General features: G+C 47.7%; 1 protein-coding gene across 1 annotated transcript in view; it reads right to left on the bottom strand.

The window, feature by feature from the left end:
* SYCP1 (synaptonemal complex protein 1) overlaps positions 1–21,145 on the bottom strand; it is a 1,049,791-nt gene that overhangs the window by 833,648 nt on the left and 194,998 nt on the right. Inside the window, exon 3 of the mRNA XM_063955446.1 lies at positions 2,613–2,670. Coding sequence (XP_063811516.1) covers positions 2,613–2,670 — 58 coding nt within the window. The remainder of the gene's footprint in view (positions 1–2,612; positions 2,671–21,145) is intronic.

The following is a 21,145-nucleotide window of genomic DNA, read 5'->3' as shown; positions in this document are numbered from 1 at the left end:
ACTGAGCGATTCCGCTAGGCATGTGGGACTTGTGGATGGAGCCCTTAATTCGCTTAACAAGGATTCACGGGTGGTCAATCTGTTGAAATCAGAGCACTACATTTTGGCCACCGTGCTCGATCCTAGATTTAAAACCTACGTTGGATCTCTCTTTCCGGCAGACACAAGTCTGCAGGGGTTCAAAGAACTGCTGGTGAGAAAATTGTCAAGTCAAGCGGAACGCGACCTGTCAACATCTCCTCCTTCACATTCTCCCGCAACTGGGGGTGCGAGGAAAAGGCTCAGAATTCCGAGCCCACCCGCTGGCGGTGATGCAGGGCAGTCTGGAGCGACTGCTGATGCTGACATCTGGTCCGGACTGAAGGACCTGACAACGATTACGGACATGTCGTCTACTGTCACTGCATATGATTCTCTCACCATTGAAAGAATGGTGGAGGATTATATGAGTGACCGCATCCAAGTAGGCACGTCAGACAGTCCGTACGTATACTGGCAGGAAAAAGAGGCAATTTGGAGGCCCTTGCACAAACTGGCTTTATTCTACCTAAATTGCCCTCCCACAAGTGTGTACTCCGAAAGAGTGTTTAGTGCTGCCGCTCACCTTGTCAGCAATCAGCGTACGAGGTTACTTCCAGAAAATGTGGAGAAGATGATGTTCATTAAAATGAATTATAATCAATTCCTCCATGGAGACATTCACCAGCAGCAATTGCCTCCACAAAGTACACAGGGAGCTGTGATGGTGGATTCCAGTGGGGACGAATTGATAATCTGTGAGGAGGGGGATGTACACGGTGATGAATCGGAGGATGATGATGAGGTGGACATCTTGCCTCTGTAGAGCCAGTTTGTGCAAGGAGAGATTAATTGCTTCTTTTTTGGTGGGGGTCCAAACCAACCCGTCATTTCAGTCACAGTCGTGTGGCAGACCCTGTCACTGAAATGATGGGTTGGTTAAAGTAAGCATGTCCTGTTTATACAACATAAGGGTGGGTGGGAGGGCCCAAGGACAATTCCATCTTGCACCTCTTTTTTCTTTCATTTTTCTTTGCGTCATGTGCTGTTTGGGGAGTGTTTTTTGGAAGGGCCATCCTGCGTGACACTGCAGTGCCACTCCTAGATGGGCCAGGTGTTTGTGTCGGCCACTAGGGTCGCTTATCTTAGTCACACAGCTACCTCATTGCGCCTCTTTTTTTTCTTCTTTGCGTCATGTGCTGTTTGGGGAGAATTTTTTGGAAGGGCCATCCGGCCTAACACTGCAGTGCCACTCCTAGATGGGCCAGGTGTTTGTGTCGGCCACTAGGGTCGCTTAGCTTACTCACACAGCTACCTCATTGCGCCTCTTTTTTTCTTTGCGTCATGTGCTGTTTGGGGAGTGTTTTTTGGAAGGGCCATCCTGCGTGACACTGCAGTGCCACTCCTAGATGGGCCAGGTGTTTGTGTCGGCCACTAGGGTCACTTATCTTAGTCACACAGCTACCTTATTGCGCCTCTTTTTTTTCTTCTTTGCGTCATGTGCTGTTTGGGGAGTATTTTTTGGAAGGGCCATCCGGCCTGACACTGCAGTGCCACTCCTAGATGGGCCAGGTGTTTGTGTCGGCCACTAGGGTCGCTTAGCTTACTCACACAGCTACCTCATTGCGCCTCTTTTTTTCTTTGCGTCATGTGCTGTTTGGGGAGTGTTTTTTGGAAGGGCCATCCTGCGTGACACTGCAGTGCCACTCCTAGATGGGCCAGGTGTTTGTGTCGGCCACTTGGGTCGCTGAGCTTAGTCATCCAGCGACCTCGGTGCAAATTTTAGGACTAAAAATAATATTGTGAAGTGTGAGGTGTTCAGAATAGACTGAAAATGAGTGGAAATTATGGTTATTGAGGTTAATAATACTTTGGGATCAAAATGACCCCCAAATTCTATGATTTAAGCTGTTTTTTAGGGTTTTTTGAAAAAAACACCCGAATCCAAAACACACCCGAATCCGGAAAAAAAAAATTCGGTGAGGTTTTGCCAAAACGCGTTCGAACCCAAAACACGGCCACGGAACCGAATCCAAAACCAAAACACAAAACCCGAAAAATTTCCAGTGCACATCTCTACTTTTTACTAGAGAAGCCCTGTAGAGCTCCCCTAGCTGTGACCGGCTCTTCTGGGCACATTTTCTAAACTGAGTCTGGTAGGAGGGGCATAGAGGGAGGAGCCAGCCCACACTATTAAACTCTTAAAGAGCCAATGGCTCCTGATGGACCTGTCTATACCCCATGGTACTAATATGGACCCCAGCATCCTCTAGGACATTAGAGAAAGTCCAGGAACAGAGCATTGTCTCCCTCATGGAGAGGGTCAGGTAGGCAAGTACGACAAAACATGAACTGTTGGAGTTACTTGAGGACTGGAGTTGAAAACCCCTGGTCTACTATATACTACATGTATGACTAGCATTACTCACATCATTCAAGATTGTTGCACCAAAATCCCTTCCATTTCTATACTTAAAAATTGTTGGGAGTGTAATAACCATTATTGTTTTCTGACTGCATACACAACACATTCTAATCTACAAAGCAAGTACAGGTCATGTACTTTATCTGTATTTTGTAAAATTAATGTGTACCTTTGCTGTTCTTGATGATGTTCTGTGCATTTTCATTTCTTAGTGGAGATTTTACGTTCTAAATGTGCAAAACATGTAATACTGTATTAGTTCAACATTGAATACCTTAAGAAAATATATTCTTATGTCTTAAACCTAAAGCAAATCTATTAAATATTCTCTCACGTCCATCACTCATTTTGATTTAATCACCTGTGCTCAGCCATGCCTTAAAACCTGCACTGCTAGTGTTAGGTCGCCTTGAGGAATGTGTTTGGGATCTACTGCCATATACCACTTAGTTCAGAGGTTCTCAAACACGGTTCTCTAGGCACCCCTACAGTTCAGGTTTTACGTATATCCATGGCTCAGCACAGATAGTTAAATCAAATGACTGAGGTACTAATTAAGTCACCTGTGGCAAAGCATGGATAAACTTAAAACCTTGACCATTGGGGTGCCTTGGGGACCGCGCTTGAGAACCTTTGCATTAGTTTCTTGTCATTTTTAACTTTTCCTTCCCATTCCTTGACAATTAAACTATAAACAATATTACATAGCACAGTAAGCAAAACAGAGACTAAAACACAGTTGGTCAGGGATTCCCAACCGCGGTCCTCAAGGCACACCAACAGTCAAGGTTTTAGTGATATCCAGGCTTCAGCACAGATAGTTAAATCAAAACAACTGTGGAACTAATTAAGTCAACTGTGGTCAAGCATGGATATAACTAAAACCTGGACTGTTATGCTGCTTTCACATCGCAAACCCTGCTTTTAAAACGTTTCTTAAAACGGGTCTTAAAACGGGTCTGAGCAGTTAAACCCCCTTCACATCACATGTTGTAACCAGTATATTACCATTTCATTACCGTTTTGGTACCTTTCACACTGAACCCGTTTCACCCATAGAAAATAGTGGTTGTCATTGTATTTGGACTTTTCTGGCCCACACATTATTAATAATTATTATTAATTATTAATAATTTGACTAGTCGTACGATGGAACCCAGCAGCTTCAAGCATCTTTACCATGTTTTTGTAGATTACTGCATCCTTCACTGTCCCAGTGATTTGTCTACATATTTTTTCATCCCCTCTGATCCTAAGCAGCTCCCTAACCTCCTCATCACTCCAATTTGCCATTTTAAACTGTATTCTGTATAATAAAACGCTTCTTCACTCTCATGTGTTTCCTCCAGATTATTTCCTGCTTCTGCCTGGTGACATCACGCATGGAGACAGCCTATCACCTTCTGTGGCTTGGAAATACCGTCTCTCAGCCTTTCACACTGCACAATGAAACGGGTCTGAACCGTGTAGGACCCTGCTTTTTAACCGTTTCAAAATACTGGTATTTTGAAACCGGTAAATTCAAGGTGGCCCTTTCACACCGCAGCTAGAACCGTTTTGGAAGGCTTAAAAATCGGCAATTTACCGGGTTAAAGCTGCGGTGTGAAAGGGGTATAAGTGTGCCTTGAGGACCGAGGTTGGGAATGCCTGCAGTAGGTGATGGCGTGTGATCCATATACTTGTAAATGTTTGGGGATTTGAAACTTAAAGATTTATCACTTCTTTTTTTTTTTTTTACATACTGCATAGAGGTGTGCCTCAAATGATTCATTTCACTAAAAGTTGTACTCCAAAAGGATCAGAATAAATGGTATAACACATTAATGAAGCCTGTACCTATAACATTTCTGTTTGCTCAACTCACAACTTCAGGGGTGAGCAACTTTAGGACAAGGCAGCCTACGCTTGCTGTACATCTGTATAAGGAAACTTCAATTCTCATTCGTGCTTGACCTTAACAATAATGGGGGTAATTCAGAACTGATTGCTGCTGTGCAACAGCTGAACCAAACAACAACACTTAACCAAGTAACAGTGCAAGATGAACGAAGCACTGAGCGGGTGCCCAGTATCCTCTACGGACTACGAGAAAAGGATTTACCGGTAGGTAATTAAAATCCTATTTTCTCTTACGTCCTAGAGGGTACTGGGGAAGTACCAAAGCTGCCAAACCGGATGGGAGAGTGCTGAGGCTCCTGCAGAACTGATTGACCAAACTGAAGGTCCTCAGAGGCCAAAGTATCGAACTTGTAGAACTTTGCAAACGTGTTAGAACCTGACCAAGTAGCTGCTCGGCAGAGCTATAAAGCCGAGAGACTGCGTGCAGCCGCCCAAGAAGAACCAACTGACCTAGTTGAGTGGGCCTGTACAGATTTAGGAACCGGCAATCCTGCCGTGGAATAAGCATGCTGAATAGTGAGCCTGAGCCAGCGCGCATTGACTGCTTTGAAGCAGGACACCCAATCTTATTGGGATCGTAAAGAACAAACAGCGAGTCCGATTTCCTGTGACGAGCTGTTCTCTTCACATACACCTTCAAAGCCCTCACAACATCCAAAGACTTTGAAGTAACAGAGGTGTCGGTCACAACCGGAACCACAATTGGTTGGTTGATGTAAAATGCCAACACCACCTTAGGAAGAAATTGCTGACGAGTCCTGAGTTCAGCTCTGTCCTCATGGAAGATTAAATAGGGGATCTTGTGAGACAACGCCCCAGCTCCGACACACGTCTTGCAGAAGCCAAGGCCACAACAGTGTGACGGTTTTCCACGTAAGATATTTTACGTCTGCCTCCTGTAACGGTTCAAACCAGTGCGACTGGAGGAACTGCAGCACCAAATTGAGATCCCAAGGTGCCGTGGGAGGCACAAAGGGAGGCTGGATGTGCAGAACCCCTTTCAAGAAAGTCTAGACCTCAGGAAGAGACGCCAATTGTTTCTGAAAGAAAATGGACAAAGCTGAAATCTGGACTTTTATGGAGCCCAAACGTAGGCCCACATCCACACCCGACTGCAGAAAAAGCAGGCAATGTCCCAGATGAAATTCCACTGAGCATTTTCTGCTCTCACACCAAGAGACGTATTTCTTCCAAATACGGTGGTAATGTTTAGACGTTACCCCCTTCCTGGCTTGGATCATAGTAGGGATAACCTTGTCATGAATCCCTCTCCTGGCTAGAATCAGCCGTTCAACTTCCATGCCGTCAAACGTAGCCATGTTAAGTCTTGATAGACGAACGGCCCATGTTGCAGAAGATCCTTGCGAAGAGGTAGAGGCCACTGATCTTCCAGGAACAATTCCAGAAGGTCCACATACCAGACCCTTCTTGGCCAATTCGGAGCAATGAAAATTGCCTGAACTATAACTGAGCCTCTCAACAGATGGCTCAACAATAACCCTTAGTTAGGCAATAACTACATACAAGTATTGCAGACAATCCGCACTTGGGATGGGCGCCCAGCATCCACTACGGACTACGAGAAATAGATTTACCGGGTGAGTAAAATCTTATTTTCTCTAACGTCCTAGTGGATGCTGGGAACTCCGTAAGGACCATGGGGATTATACCAAAGCTCCCAAACGGGCGGGAGAGTGCGGATGACTCTGCAGCACCGAATGAGAGAACTCAAGGTCCTCCTCAGCCAGGGTATCAAATTTGTAGAATTTTGCAAACGTGTTTGCCCCTGACCAAGTTGCAGCTCGGCAAAGTTGTAAAGCCGAGACCCCTCGGGCAGCCGCCCAAGATGAGCCCACTTTCCTCGTGGAATGGGCTTTTACTGATTTAGGATGCGGCAATCCAGCCGCAGAATGCTCCAGCTGAATTGTGCTACAAATTCAGCGAGCAATAGTCTGCTTAGAAGCAGGAGCACCTATTTTGTTGGGTGCCTACAGGATAAAAAGCGAGTCAATTTTCCTGACTCCAGCCGTCCTGGAAATATAAATTTTTAAGGCCCTGACTACGTCCAGTACCTTGGAATCTTCCAAGTCCCTAGTAGCCGCAGGCACTACAATAGGTTGGTTCAAGTGAAAAGCTGATAGCACCTTAGGGAGAAACTGGGGACGAGTCCTCAATTCTGCCCTATCCATATGGAAAATCAGATAAGGGCTTTTACATGACAAATCCGCCAATTCTGACACACGCCTGGCCGAAGCCAAGGCCAATAACATGACCACTTTCCACGTGAGATATTTCAAATCCACAGTTTTAAGTGGCTCAAACCAATGTGATTTTAAGAAACTCAACACCACGTTGAGATCCCAAGGTGCCACAGGAGGCACAAACGGGGGCTGAATATGCAGCACTCCTTTCACAAATGTCTGAACTTCAGGTACTGAAGCTAGTTCTTTTTGAAAGAAAATCGACAGAGCCGAGATCTGTACTTTAATGGAGCCTAGTTTTAGGCCCATATTCACTCCTGCTTGCAGGAAATGCAGAAATCGACCTAGTTGAAATTCTTCTGTTGGGGCCTTTTTGGCCTCGCACCATGCAACATATTTCCGCCATATGCGGTGATAATGCTTTGCCGTAACATCTTTCCTGGCCTTAATAAGCGTAGGAATGACTTCTTCCGGAATACCCTTTTCCTTTAGGATCCGGTGTTCAACCGCCATGCCGTCAAACGCAGCCGCGGTAAGTCTTGGAACAGACAGGGCCCCTGCTGTAGCAGGTCCTGTCTGAGCGGTAGAGGCCACGGGTCCTCTGAGAGCATCTCTTGAAGTTCCGGGTACCACGCTCGTCTTGGCCAATCCGGAACCACGAGAATTGTGTTTACTCCTCGCTTTCTTATTATTCTCAATACCTTTGGTATGAGAGGCAGAGGAGGGAACACATAAACCGACTGGTACACCCACGGTGTCACTAGAGCGTCCACAGCTACCGCCTGAGGGTCCCTTGACCTGGCGCAATATCTTTTTAACTTTTTGTTGAGGCGGGACGCCATCATGTCCACCTGTGGTTTTTCCCAACGGTTTACCAGCATCTGGAAGACTTCTGGATGAAGTCCCCACTCTCCCGGGTGGAGGTCGTGTCTGCTGAGGAAGTCTACTTCCCAGTTGTCCACTCCCGGAATGAACACTGCTGACAGTGCTAGTACATGATTCTCCGCCCATCGGAGGATTCTTGTGGCTTCTGCCATCGCCATCCTGCTTCTTGTGCCGCCCTGTCGATTTACATGGGCGACTGCCGTGATGTTGTCTGACTGGATCAGCACCGGCTGGTGTAGGAGCAGGGATTTTGCTTGAGTTAGGGCATTGTAGATGGCCCTTAGTTCCAGAATATTTATGTGAAGGGAAGTCTACTGACTCGACCATAGTCCTTGGAAGTTTCTTCCCTGTGTGACTGCCCCCCAGCCTCGAAGGCTGGCATCCGTGGTCACCAGGACCCAGTCCTGTATGCCGAACCTGCGGCCCTCTAGAAGATGGGCACTCTGCAGCCACCACAGTAGAGACACCCTGGTTCTTGGAGACAGGGTTATCAAGCGATGCATCTGAAGATGCGATCCGGACCACTGGTCCAACAGGTCCCACTGAAAGATTCTGGCATGGAACCTGCCGAAGGGAATTGCTTCGTAAGAAGCCACCATCTTTCCCAGGACCCGCGTGCAGCGATGCACTGATACCTGTTTTGGTTTCAGGAGGTCTCTGACTAGAGATGACAACTCCCTGGCTTTCTCCTCCGGGAGAAACACTTTTTTCTGGACTGTATCCAGAATCATACCCAGGAACAGTAGCCGTGTCGTCGGAACCAGCTGTGACTTCGGGATATTCAGAATCCAGCCGTGCTGGTGCAGCACCTCCTGAGATAGTGCTACTCCCACCAACAACTGTTCCTTGGACCTCGCTTTTATTAGGAGATCGTCCAAGTACGGGATAATTAAAACTCCCTTTTTTTCGAAGGAGCATCATCATTTCCGCCATCACCTTGGTAAATACCCTCGGTGCCGTGGACAGTCCACACGGCAGCGTCTGGAATTGGTAATGGCAATCCTGTACCACAAATCTGAGGTACTCCTGGTGAGGATGGTAAATGGGGACATGCAAGTAAGCATCCTTGATGTCCAGGGATACCATGTAATCCCCCTCTTCCAGGCTCGCAATAACCGCCCTGAGCGATTCCATCTTGAACTTGAATTTTTTTATGTATGTGTTCAAGGATTTCAAATTTAAAATGGGTCTCACCGAACCGTCCGGTTTCGGTACCACAAATAGTGTGGAATAGTAACCCCGGCCTTGTTGAAGTAGGGGTACCTTGATTATCACCTGCTGGGAATACAGCTTGTGAATTGCCGCTAGCACCGCCTCCCTGTCTGAGGGAGCAATCGGCAAGGCAGATTTTAGGAACCGGTGGGTGGGGTGGAGACGCCTCGAATTCCAGTTTGTACCCCTGAGATACTATTTGAAGGATCCAGGGATCCACCTGTGAGCGAGCCCACTGATCGCTGAAATTCTTGAGGCGGCCCCCCACCGTACCAGGCTCCGCCTGTGGAGCCCCACTGTCATGCGGCGGACTTGGCAGAAGAAGCGGGGGAGGACTTTTGCTCCTGGGAACCTGCTGTTTGTTGCAGCCTTTTTCCCCTACCTCTGCCTCTGGATAGAAAAGACCCGCCTTTTCCACGCCTGTTTTTCTGGGTCCGAAAGGACTGAACCTGATAAAACGGCGCCTTCTTAGGCTGTGAGGGGACATGGGGTAAAAATGCTGACTTCCCAGACGTTGCTGTGGAAACTAGGTCCGAGAGACCATCCCCAAATAATTCCTCACCCTTATATGGCAACACTTCCATGTGCCTTTTAGAATCTGCATCTCCTGTCCACTGGCGAGCCCATAAGCCTCTCCTAGCAGAAATGGACAATGCACTAACTTTAGATGCCAGTCGGCAGATTTCCCTCTGTGCATCTCTCATATATAAGACTGAGTCTTTTATATGGTCAATGGTTAACAGGATCGTGTCTCTGTCTAATGTGTCAATATTTTCTGACAGTTTATCTGACTACGCAGCGGCAGCACTGCACATCCAAGCTGACGCAATAGCTGGCCTAAGTATAATGCCTGAGTGTGTATATACAGACTTCAGGATCGCCTCCTGTTTTCTATCAGCAGGTTCCTTGAGGGCGGCCGTATCCGGAGACGGTAGTGCCACCTTTTTAGACAAACGTGTGAGCGCTTTATCCACCCTAGGAGGTGTTTCCCAACGTGACCTATCCTCTGGCGGGAAAGGGAACGCCATTAGTACCTTCTTAGGAATTACCAATTTTTTATCAGGGAAAGCCCACGCTTCTTCACACACTTCATTTAATTCATCTGATGGGGGAAAAACTACGGGTAGTTTTTTCTCCCCAAACATAATACCCTTTTTAGTGGTACCTGTATTTATATCAGAAATGTGTAACACCTCTTTCATTGCCTCAATCATGCAGTGAATGGCCTTAGTGGGCATCAGATTAGACTCATCGTCGTCGACACTGGTGTCAGTATCAGTGTCGACATCTGGGTCTGCGGTCTGAGGTAGCGGGCGTTTTAGAGCCCCTGATGACCTGTGCGACGCCTGGACAGGCACGAGCTGAGAAGTCGGCTGTCCCACATTTGGCATGTCGTCAAATTTCTTATGTAAGGAGTCTATACGTGCACTCATTTCTTTCCATAAGCTCAACCACTCAGGTGTCTGCCCCGCAGGGGGTGACATCCCTTCTAAAGGCATCTGCTCCGTCTCCACATCATTATCCTCATCAAACATGTCGACACAGCCTTACAGACACACCGCACACACACAAGGAATGCTCCAACAGAGGACAGGACCCACAAAAGCCCTTTGGGGGGACAGAGTGAGAGTATGCCAGCACACACCAGAGCGCTATATAATGCAGGGACTAACTGAGTTATGCCTATAGCTGCTTTTTCTATATAATTTATACAGCGCCTAAATTTAGTGCCCCCCCTCTCTTTTTTTACCCTTTTCTGTAGTGTAGACTGCAGGGGAGAGCCAGGGAGCTTCCTTCCAGCGGATCTGTGAAGGAGAAATGGCGCCAGTGTGCTGCAGGAGATAGCTCCGCCCCTATTCCGCGGCCTATTCTCCCGCTTTTTTCTGGATTCTGGCAGGGGTATTTTCCACATATATAGCCTCTAGGGCTATATATTGTGGTATTTTTGCCAGCCAAGGTGTTATAATTGCTTCTCAGGGCGCCCCCCCCCCAGCGCCCTGCACCCTCAGTGACCGGAGTGTGAAGTGTGTGTGAGGAGCAATGGCGCACAGCTGCAGTGTTGTGCGCTACCTTGGTGAAGACTGATGTCTTCTGCCGCCGATTTTCTGGACCTCTTCTTGCTTCTGGCTCTGTAAGGGGGACGGCGGCGCGGCTCCGGGACCGAACACCAAGGACTGGGCCTGCGGTCGATCCCTCTGGAGCTAATGGTGTCCAGTAGCCTAAGAAGCCCAATCCGGCTGCAAGCAGGCGAGTTCGCTTCTTCTCCCCTTAGTCCCTCGCTGCAGTGAGCCTGTTGCCAGCAGGTCTCACTGAAAATAAAAAACCTAAATCTATACTTTCTTTCTAAGGGCTCAGGAGAGCCCCTAGTGTGCATCCAACCTCGGCCGGGCACAAAATCTAACTGAGGCTTGGAGGAGGGTCATAGTGGGAGGAGCCAGTGCACACCAGGTAGTCATAAATCTTTCTAGAGTGCCCAGCCTCCTTCGGAGCCCGCTATTCCCCATGGTCCTTACGGAGTTCCCAGCATCCACTAGGACGTCAGAGAAAAAGCTCTTCTTAGGGCTGCCTGGAGCAGACCCCTGTTAAGTGCCTGCTACTGCACCAACTACAAAACTGAGATCCTGTGCAGGGAGGCGGGGTGATATAGGAGGCGGCGCTATGCATTCTGGGAACAGTCAAAGCTTTGAGCCTGTTGGTGCCTCGGATCAAGATCCTACTCTACACCTCATTGTCCATTCCTTGTGGAGCCCAGTGTACCCCGCAGCAGAAATAGCAGGGGTATACAGGTGTGCGGGAACATAGCAGGGATAATAAGAATTTACTTACCGATAATTCTATTTCTCGTAGTCCGTAGTGGATGCTGGGGACTCCGTCAGGACCATGGGGTTTAGCGGCTCCGCAGGAGACAGGGCACAATAATAAAAGCTTTAGGATCAGGTGGTGTGCACTGGCTCCTCCCCCTATGACCCTCCTCCAAGCCTCAGTTAGGATACTGTGCCCGGACGAGCGTGCATAATAAGGAAGGATATTGAATCCCGGGTAAGACTCATACCAGCCACACCAATCACACCGTACAACCTGTGATCTGAACCCAGTTAACAGTATGATAACAACGAAAGAGCCTCTGAAAAGATGGCTCACAACAAGAATAACCCGATTTTTGTAACAATAACTATGTATAAGTATTGCAGACAATCCGCACTTGGGATGGGCGCCCAGCATCCACTACGGACTACGAGAAATAGAATTATCGGTAAGTAAATTCTTATTTTCTCTAACGTCCTAAGTGGATGCTGGGGACTCCGTCAGGACCATGGGGACTATACCAAAGCTCCCAAACGGGCGGGAGAGTGCGGATGACTCTGCAGCACCGAACGAGAGAACTCCAGGTCCTCCTCAGTCAGGGTGTGCCCCTGACCAAGTAGCAGCTCGGCAAAGTTGTAAAGCCGAGACCCCTCGGGCAGCCGCCCAAGATGAGCCCACTTCCTTGTGGAATGGGCTTTTACTGATTTTGGCTGTGGCAAGCCTGCCACAGAATGTGCAAGCTGAATTGTACTACAAATCCAGCGAGCAATCGTCTGCTTAGAAGCAGGAACACCCATCTTGTTGGGTGCATACAGGCTAAACAGCGAGTCAGATTTTCTGACTCCAGTCGTCCTGGAAACATATATTTTCAGGGCCCTGACAACGTCAAGTAACTTGGAGTCCTCCAAGTCCCTAGTAGCCGCAGGTACCACAATAGGTTGGTTCATGTGAAAAACAGAAAACACCTTAAGGAGAAATTGAGGACGAGTCCTCAATTCTGCCCTGTCAGAATGAAAAATTAAGTAAGGGCTTTTATATGATAAAGCCGCCCATTCTGACACACGCCTGGCTGAAGCCAGGGCTAATAGAATCTTCACCTTCCATGTGAAATATTTTAATTCCACAGTGGTGAGTGGATCAAACCAATGTGACTTTAGGAAACTCAAAACAACATTGAGATCCCAAGGTGCCACTGGGGGCACAAAAGGAGGCTGTATATGCAGTACCCCTTTTACAAACGTCTGAACTTCAGGCACTGAAGCCAGTTCTTTCTGGTAGAAATTTGACAGGGTCGAAATTTGAACCTTAATGGACCCTAATTTTAGGCCCATAGACAGTCCCGTTTTCAGGAAATGTAGGAAACGACCCAGTTGGAATTCCTCTGTAGGGACCTTCTTGGCCTCACACCACGCAACATATTTTCGCCAAATGCGGTGAAAATGTTTTGCGGTTACATCCTTCCTGGCTTCGACCAGGGTAGGGATGACTTCATCTGGAATGCCCTTTCAGGATCAGGCGTTCAACTGCCATGCCGTCAAACGCAGCCGCGGTAAGTCTTGGAACAGACAAGGCCCCTGCTGGAGCAGGTCCTTTCTTAAAGGTAGAGGCCACGGTTCTTCCGTGAGCATCTCTTGAAGTTCCGGGTACCAAGTCCTTCTTGACCCATCCGGAACCACGAGTATCGTTCTTACTCATCTCCTTCTTATGATTCTCAGTACTTTTGGTATGAGATGCATAGGAGGGAACACATACCCTGACTGGTACACCCACAGTGTTACCAGAGCGTCCACCGCTATTGCCTGAGGGTCCCTTGACCTGGCGCAATATTTGTCTAGTTTTATCATGTCCACCTTTGGTTTTTCCCAACGGTTTACAATCATGTGGAAGACTTCCCGCTGAAGTCCCCACTCTCCCGGGTGGAGGTTATGCCTGCTGAGGAAGTTTGCTTCCCAGTTTTCCACTCCCGGAATTAACACTGCTGAGAGTGTTATCACATGATTTTTCGCCCAGCGAAGAATCCTTGCAGTTTCTGCCATTTCCCTCCTGCTTCATGTGCCGCCCTGTCTGTTTACGTGGGCGACTGCCGTGATGTTGTCCCACTGGATCAATACCGGCTGACCTTGAAGCAGAGGTCTTGCTAAGCTTAGAGCCTTGTAAATTGCCCTTAGCTCCAGTATATTTATGTGGAGAGAAGTCTCCAGACTTGATCACACTCCCTGGAAATTTTTTCCTTGTGTGACTGCTCCCCAGCCACTCAGGCTGGCATCCGTGGTCACCAGGACCCAGTCCTGAATGTCGAATCTGCGGCCCTTTCATAGATGAGCACTCTGCAGCCACCGCAGAAGAAAACACCCTTGTCCTTGGAGACAGGGTTATCCGCTGATGCATCTGAAGATGCGATCCGGACCATTTTCCCAGCAGATTCCACTGAAAGGTTCTTGCGTGAAATCTACCGAATGGGATCGCTTTGTAAGAAACCACCATTTTTCACAGGACCCTTGTGCAATGATGCACTGATACTTTTCCTGGTTTTAGGAGGTTCCTGACTAGCTCGGATAACTCCCTGGTCTTCTTCTCCGGGAGAAAACATCCTTTTCTGGACTGTGTCCAGAATCATTCCTAGGAACATTAGACGTGTCGTCGGAAAAAGCTGCGATTTTGGAATATTTAGAATCCACTCGTGCTGTCGTAGAACTACTTGAGATAGTGCTACTCCGACCGCCAACTGTTCTCTGGACCTTGCCCTTATCAGGAAAGCGTCCATATTTCTTTTAGGAAGAATCATCATTTCGGCCATTACCATGGTAAAGACCCGGGGTGCCGTGGACAATCCAAACGGCAGCGTCTGAACTGATAGTGACAGTTCTGTACCACGAACCTGAGATACCCTTGGTGAGAAGGGCAAAATTTGGACATGTAGGTAAGCGTCCCTGATATCCAGTGACACCATATCGTCCTGGTTCGCTATCACTGCTCTGAGTGACTCCATCTTGATTTGAACCCTTGTATGTAATTGTTCAAATCTTTTAGATCTCACCGAGCCGTTTGGCTTCAGTACCACAATATAGTGTGGAATAATACCCCTTCCCTTGTTGTAGGAGGGGTACTTTGATTATCACCTGCTGGGAATACAGCCTGTGAATTTTTTTCCAATACTGCCTCCCTGTCGGAGGGAGACGTTGGTAAAGCAGACTTCAGGAACTTGTGAGGGGAAGACGTCTCGAATTTCCAATGTACACCTGGGATACTACGTGTAGGATCCAGGAGTCCACTTGCGAGTGAGCCCACTGCGTGCTGAAACTCTTGAGATGACCCCCCACCGCACCTGAGTCCGCTTGTATGGCCCCAGCGTCATGCTGCGGACTTGGCAGAAGCTGTGGAGGACTTCTGTTCCTGGGAATGGGCTGCCTGCTGCAGTCTTCTTCCCTTTCCTCTAACCCTGGGCAGATATGACTGGCCTTTTGCCCTCCTGCCTTTATGGGTACGAAAGGACTGAGACTGAAAAGACTGTGTCCTTTTCTGCTGAGATGTGACTTGGGGTAACAAAAGTGGATTTTCCAGCTGTTGCCATGGCCACCAGGTCCGATGGACCGCCCCTTTATACGGCAATACTTCCATGTGCCGTCTGGAATCTGCATCACCTGACCACTGTCGTGTCTATAAACATCGTCTGGCAGATATGGACATCACATCTACTCTTGATGCCAGAATGCAAATATCCCTCTGCGCATCTCGCATATATAGAAATGCATCCTTAAAATGCTCTATAGTCAATAAAATATTGTTCCTGTCAAGGGTATCAATATTTTCAGTCAGGAAATCCGACCAAGCCCCCCCAGCGCTGCACATCCAGGCTGAGGCGATTGCTGGTCGTAGTATAACACCAGTATGTGTGTATATACTTTTTAGGATATTTTTCAGCTTCCTATCAGCTGGCTCTTTGAGGGCGGCCGTATCTGGAGACGGTAACGCCACTTGTTTTTATAAGCGTGTGAGCGCCTTATCCACCCTAAGGTGTGTTTCCCAACTCGCCCTCACTTCTGGCGGGAAAAGGTATACCTCCAATAATTTTCTATCGGAGGAAACCCACGTATCATCACACACTTTAATTTATCTGATTCAGGAAAAACTACAAGTAGATTATTCCCACCCTACATAATACCCTTATTTGTGGTACTTGTAGTATCAGAAATATGTAACACCTCCTTCATTGCCCTTAACATGTAACGTGTGGCCCTAAAGGAAAATACGTTTGTTTCTTCACCGTCGACACTGAAGTCAGTGTCCGTGTCTGTGTCTGTGTCGACCAACTGAGGTAAATGGGCGTTTTTACAAGCCCCTGACGGTGTCTGAGACGCCTGGACAGGTACTAATTTGTTTGCCGGCCGTCTCATGTCGTCAACCGACCTTGCATCGTGTTGACATTATCACGTAATTCCTAAATAAGCCATCCATTCCGGTGTCGACTCCCTAGAGAGTGACATCACCAATACAGGCAATTTGCTCCGCCTCCTCACCAACATCGTCCTCCTACATGTCGACACACACGTACCGACACACAACACACACACAGGGAATGCTCTGATAGAGGACAGGACCCCACTAGCCCTTTGGGGAGACAGAGGGAGAGTTTGCCAGCACACACCAAAAACGCTATAATTATACAAGTGTTTTCCCTTATAGCATTTTCACATATGTAATCATATCGCCAAATAAGTGCCCCCCCTCTCTGTTTTAACCCTGTTTCTGTAGTGCAGTGCAGGGGAGAGCCTGGGAGCCTTCCTCACAGCAGAGCTGAGCAGGAAAATGGCGCCGTGTGCTGAGGAGAATAGGCCCCGCCCCCTAAAACGGCGGGCTCTTCTCCCGGAGTTTGTGAGATCTGGCAGGGGTTAAATACATCCATATAGCCTCAAGGGCTATATGTGATGTATTTTAGCCATAAAAAAGGTATAATACATTGCTGCCCAGGGCGCCCCTCCCAGCGCCCTGCACCCTCAGTGACCGCTGGTATGAAGTGTGCTGACAACAATGGCGCACAGCTGCAGTGCTGTGCGCTACCTTATGAAGACTGAAAGTCTTCTGCCGCCTGTTTCTGGACCTCTGGACCTCTTCAACTTCGGCATCTGCAAGGGGGGTCGGCGGCACGGCTCCGGGACGAACCCCAGGGTGAGACCTGTGTTCCGACTCCCTCTGGAGCTAATGGTGTCCAGTAGCCTAAGAAGCAAATCCATCCTGCACGCAGGTGAGTTTACTTCTCTCCCCTAAGTCCCTCGTAGCAGTGAGCCTGTTGCCAGCAGGACTCACTGAAAATAAAAAACCTAACTTAAACTTTTATTCTAAGCAGCTCAGGAGAGCCACCTAGATTGCACCCTTCTCGGCCGGGCACAAAGATCTAACTGAGGCTTGGAGGAGGATCATAGGGGGAGGAGCCAGTGCACACCACCTGATCCTAAAGCTTTTATTATTGTGCCCTGTCTCCTGCGGAGCCGCTAAACCCCATGGTCCTGACGGAGTCCCCAGCATCCACTTAGGACGTTAGAGAAATACAGGTGAGCGGGTATATAGCAGGGGTATACAGGTGTGCGGGTATATAGCAGGGGTATACAGGTGTGCATGAACATAGATGGGGTATACAGGTGTGTGGGTATATAGCAGGGGCATACAGGTGTGTGGGTATATAGCAGGGGTATACAGATGTGCGGGTATATAGCAGCAGTATACAGGTGTGCGGGAACATAGCAGGGATATACAGGTGTGCGGGTATATAGCAGGGGTATACAGGTGTGCGGGTATATAGCAGGGGTATACAGGTGTGCAGGAACATAGAAGGGGTATATAGGTGTGTGGGTATATAGCAGGGGTATACAGGTGTGTGGGTATATAGCAGGAGTATACAGATGTGCGGGTATATAGCAGCAGTATACAGATGTGCGGGAACATAGCAGGGATATACAGATGTGCGAGTATATAGCAGGGGTATACATGTGTGCGGGTATATAGCAGGGGTATACAGGTGTGCAGGAACATAGCAGGGGTATATAGGTGTGTGCGTATATAGCAGGGGTATACAGATGTGCGGGTATATAGCAGGGGTATACGGGTGTGTGGGAACATAGCAGGGATATACAGGTGTGCGGGTATATAGCAGGGGTATACAGATGTGCGGGTATATAGCAGTGATATACAGGTGTGCGGGAACATAGCAGGGATATACGGGTGTGCAGGTATATAGCAGGGGTATACAGGTGTTTGGGTAGAGAGAGAAGAGATTTGTTTTTTTTCCCATAGACCCATTTATGTGAAATGCCAGGGAGTCTGCTAAAAAACAGATTCTCCTCTTACAAGACCCATGGGCAGTTTTTATGTTGCCTGCATTAAATTGGGGTATCTGATTTCGGGACATTACTTACTGTATTTCACTACTGTCCATTTCTTACTTTCCTGGAAAACCTATACTACTCGTACAAGCACATCAGATGTATTAAAAATTAATTTAAAATGCTAGTGAGTGTGGCCTTTATTTTCCACCACATTTAGTTCTCATAATTAGTGGCATTATCATAGAAATACATGACTATTAATTAATTTTTTTAGGCACTAAAATAAAAAATATATTTGGACCCATCGTTTATAGGGTCACCAGACTATAGTGCTGTTGCTAGCAATGCTAGAATAAAACATTGGGGGAAATTTACTAAGCTCCCGATTTTGACCGAGATGCCGTTTTTTCATCAAAGTGTCATCTCGGTAATTTACTAAACACTAATCACGGCAGAGATGAGGGCATTCGTAATTTTTTGCAAGTCCAAGTAAAAAATTACGAATGAATACACCATCGGTCAAAACGCGGCTGTTTAAGTATGAATCTCGGTCATTTACTAAGAAGTGCAAAGCAAAAAAAAAACAAACACTGCCGTGAAAAACACAAAAAAAACACGAATGACATCGACATCGGAAGAAAAGAAAAACCCGAATACGACAGCTTAGTAAATCCGTCGTAACAAATTCAAAAAGTTGCAGTTTTACACTTTCGATGTAATTCGTGATTGAACTTTGACCTGAAACGGGAAAATACGAATCTTAGTAAATTTACCCCATTGTTTCCCGTGCACACTTTAGTAGCAATTACAATCCAAACCCATTGTCTCGTTATGTACATGTCTGTATTAGGCGGGTGTCTCTATCCGCTTATACCCAGCTAGGTTGATCTCTTTTGTGTAGTGATCTCCAAACAGCAGCAGCACAGATGGTGTAATGGTAAGCAATACTACTTTTGGCTCACTGACACTTAGCTAAGGCGGTGGATTTTACTGGGACGGGGGGGGGTTGGGGGGGAGCTGCAGTCCTGGAGCCCATAGGGAAAATCTGCCACTGGATGGGACCCAAGTCTAAACACAGAATGCATTTATGTTTTATATACACCTTATACACACAGGGGGTTATTCAGAGATGGATGCAGATCGCTGCATACGCAGCAAGATCTGCATTCATCTCCTCACATGCTGGGGGCCGCCCAGCACAGGGCAAGGCCTTTCAGCATGTGTAGCGCCGTCTCATGATGCGTCTGCAATTAAGGTTGACCCTTGCCAGCGCAGTCAGGATGGGAGAGGGAAGGAGTCGGGAATGGAAAGGGGAGGAGTCATTATTGGAGAGGGGAGGAGTCATGATTGGAGAGGGGAGGAGTCATGATTGGAGATGGGAGGAGTAACAATCAAACAGTACACCGCCCCCCCTAAAGGAAAAGTCTAGATCCGTCCCTGCCTTCAATGGCACGCGCTCTTCCCGCTTTTTTTTTTATACTGGCTGAGGTCATTTGTGCTTAAAATGGAGACAGAACCATTTTAAGGCTTTGTTTGCCAGTGTGGGTACTGTGTACAGTGTACTGAGACGCAGTTGTGTACTGAGTCTGGAGACGCAATCCGCCCCGGTTAGAAGCCGTGCGTCTCCATACCCTCATGCCACCATAATGGCCGGCGACCCGCTAATCGGGACGCCGGCTTAGTACTCACCACTCTTCTTTCTTCTGGCTCTGTTAGGGGTGGCGGCATGCTGCGGGAATGTACGCTCGCCGTGGTAGGGCTTGCCGTCCCCCTCCCTAAGTCCCACGAAGCAGGCAGGCTGGTGCCATCCAGTCCTGCCTAAAAATAACAAACAGAAAAGTAAATGCAGAAAACTCTTCAGGAGCTTCCATAAGCGTGACCGGCTCCTCCGGACACATTTTCTAAACTGAGTCTGGTAGGAGGGGCATAGAGGGAGGAGCCAACCCACACTATCAAATTCTTAAAGTGCCTATGGCTCCTAGTGGACCCGTCTATACCCCATGGTACTAAATGGATCCCCAGTATCCTCTAGGACGTAAGAGAAACATCTGTTTCAACAATTATGATTATTATGGCCTACTTCAGGCATTCCCAACTTCAGTCCTCAAGGCACACTGGTTTTAGTGATACTGTATCCATGTTTGAAGGTGTCTTAATTAGTACAAGTTATTTTCATTTAATCATCTTTGCTGAAGCCTGGATATCACTAAAACCTGCACTGTTAGTGTGCACTGAGGACCAAGGTTGGGAATGCCTGGCCTATTTAGACAATACTAGATAATTCCCCAGAAAGGGGTGTGGTAGTGTAATGTTGAAAGCATGGCTATAATGAATTGTGACATCATTACATACAGGTGTCTGAAGCACTAGGCCAGAGGTTCTCAAACTCGGTCCTCGGGAGCCCACACAGTGCATGTTTTGCAGGTAACCCAGCAGGTGCACAGGTGTATTAATTACTCACTGACACATTTTAAAAGGTCCACAGGTGGAGCTAATTATTTCACTTGCGATTCTGTGAGGAGACCTGCAAAACATGCACTGTGTGGGCCCCCGAGGACCGAGTTTGAGAACCTCTGCACTAGGATATCTAAAACCTTCCCCTAAAATAAAAACATTCCTGCATTGCTCTGCATATATACCTACCAGATGCACATAGCTATCTACTGTAAATCATGATAGAAGGTAGATTCAATTATGTGTAAGCGATGTGTGACTGTATATGCTTATTTCAGGATAAAACCTTGTTTATTTTTTCCTTCCATCTCTATGCACTAAGAACAAAAACACACGTCTTCCTTCTCGGATGGACACACTGAACTAACTGAATATGGCCTCTGGGTTAGCTTAGTTCAGAACAGCAATTTATGCAACTATGGGCCGAATTCAGAGTTGATTGCAGCAGCAAATTTGTTAGCAGTTGGGCAAATCCATGGGGGTCACTCCGACCCATTCGCATGCAGCGGTTCATCGCTGCGGTGCGAACAGGTCGGAAAAGCGCATGTGCGTCGTTGCCCGGCGACGGCTGTCGCCAGACAACGACCAGAAGAAAGAAGAAAGTGATCACTAGAGCGATCGCAAGAAGATTGACAGCAGGGAGGCGTTCCGGGGCGGATACTCACCATTTTCCGGGCGTGGAGATCCAAACGCAGGCGTGTCCAGGCGTTTGGAGGGCGGTTGTCTGACATCAATTCCGGGACCTTCATCACTGGATCCAACGCACAGGGTGCAGGGCTAGTCTTGTTTTGCACAAAACTTTTTTAGCATAGCACGGCTGCACAAGCGATCGATCGCAGCCCTACTATGCTAAAATACACTCCCCCATAGGCGGCGTCTAGTTGATCGCACGAGCAGCAAAAAGTTGCTACTTGCGATCAACTCGG

The sequence above is a fragment of the Pseudophryne corroboree genome, chromosome 2 (assembly GCF_028390025.1).
Source record: "Pseudophryne corroboree isolate aPseCor3 chromosome 2, aPseCor3.hap2, whole genome shotgun sequence".
Classification (NCBI taxonomy): domain Eukaryota; kingdom Metazoa; phylum Chordata; class Amphibia; order Anura; family Myobatrachidae; genus Pseudophryne; species Pseudophryne corroboree.
Note: the sequence above shows the minus strand (reverse complement) of the source record. Positions and strands in the feature narration are given on the sequence as shown.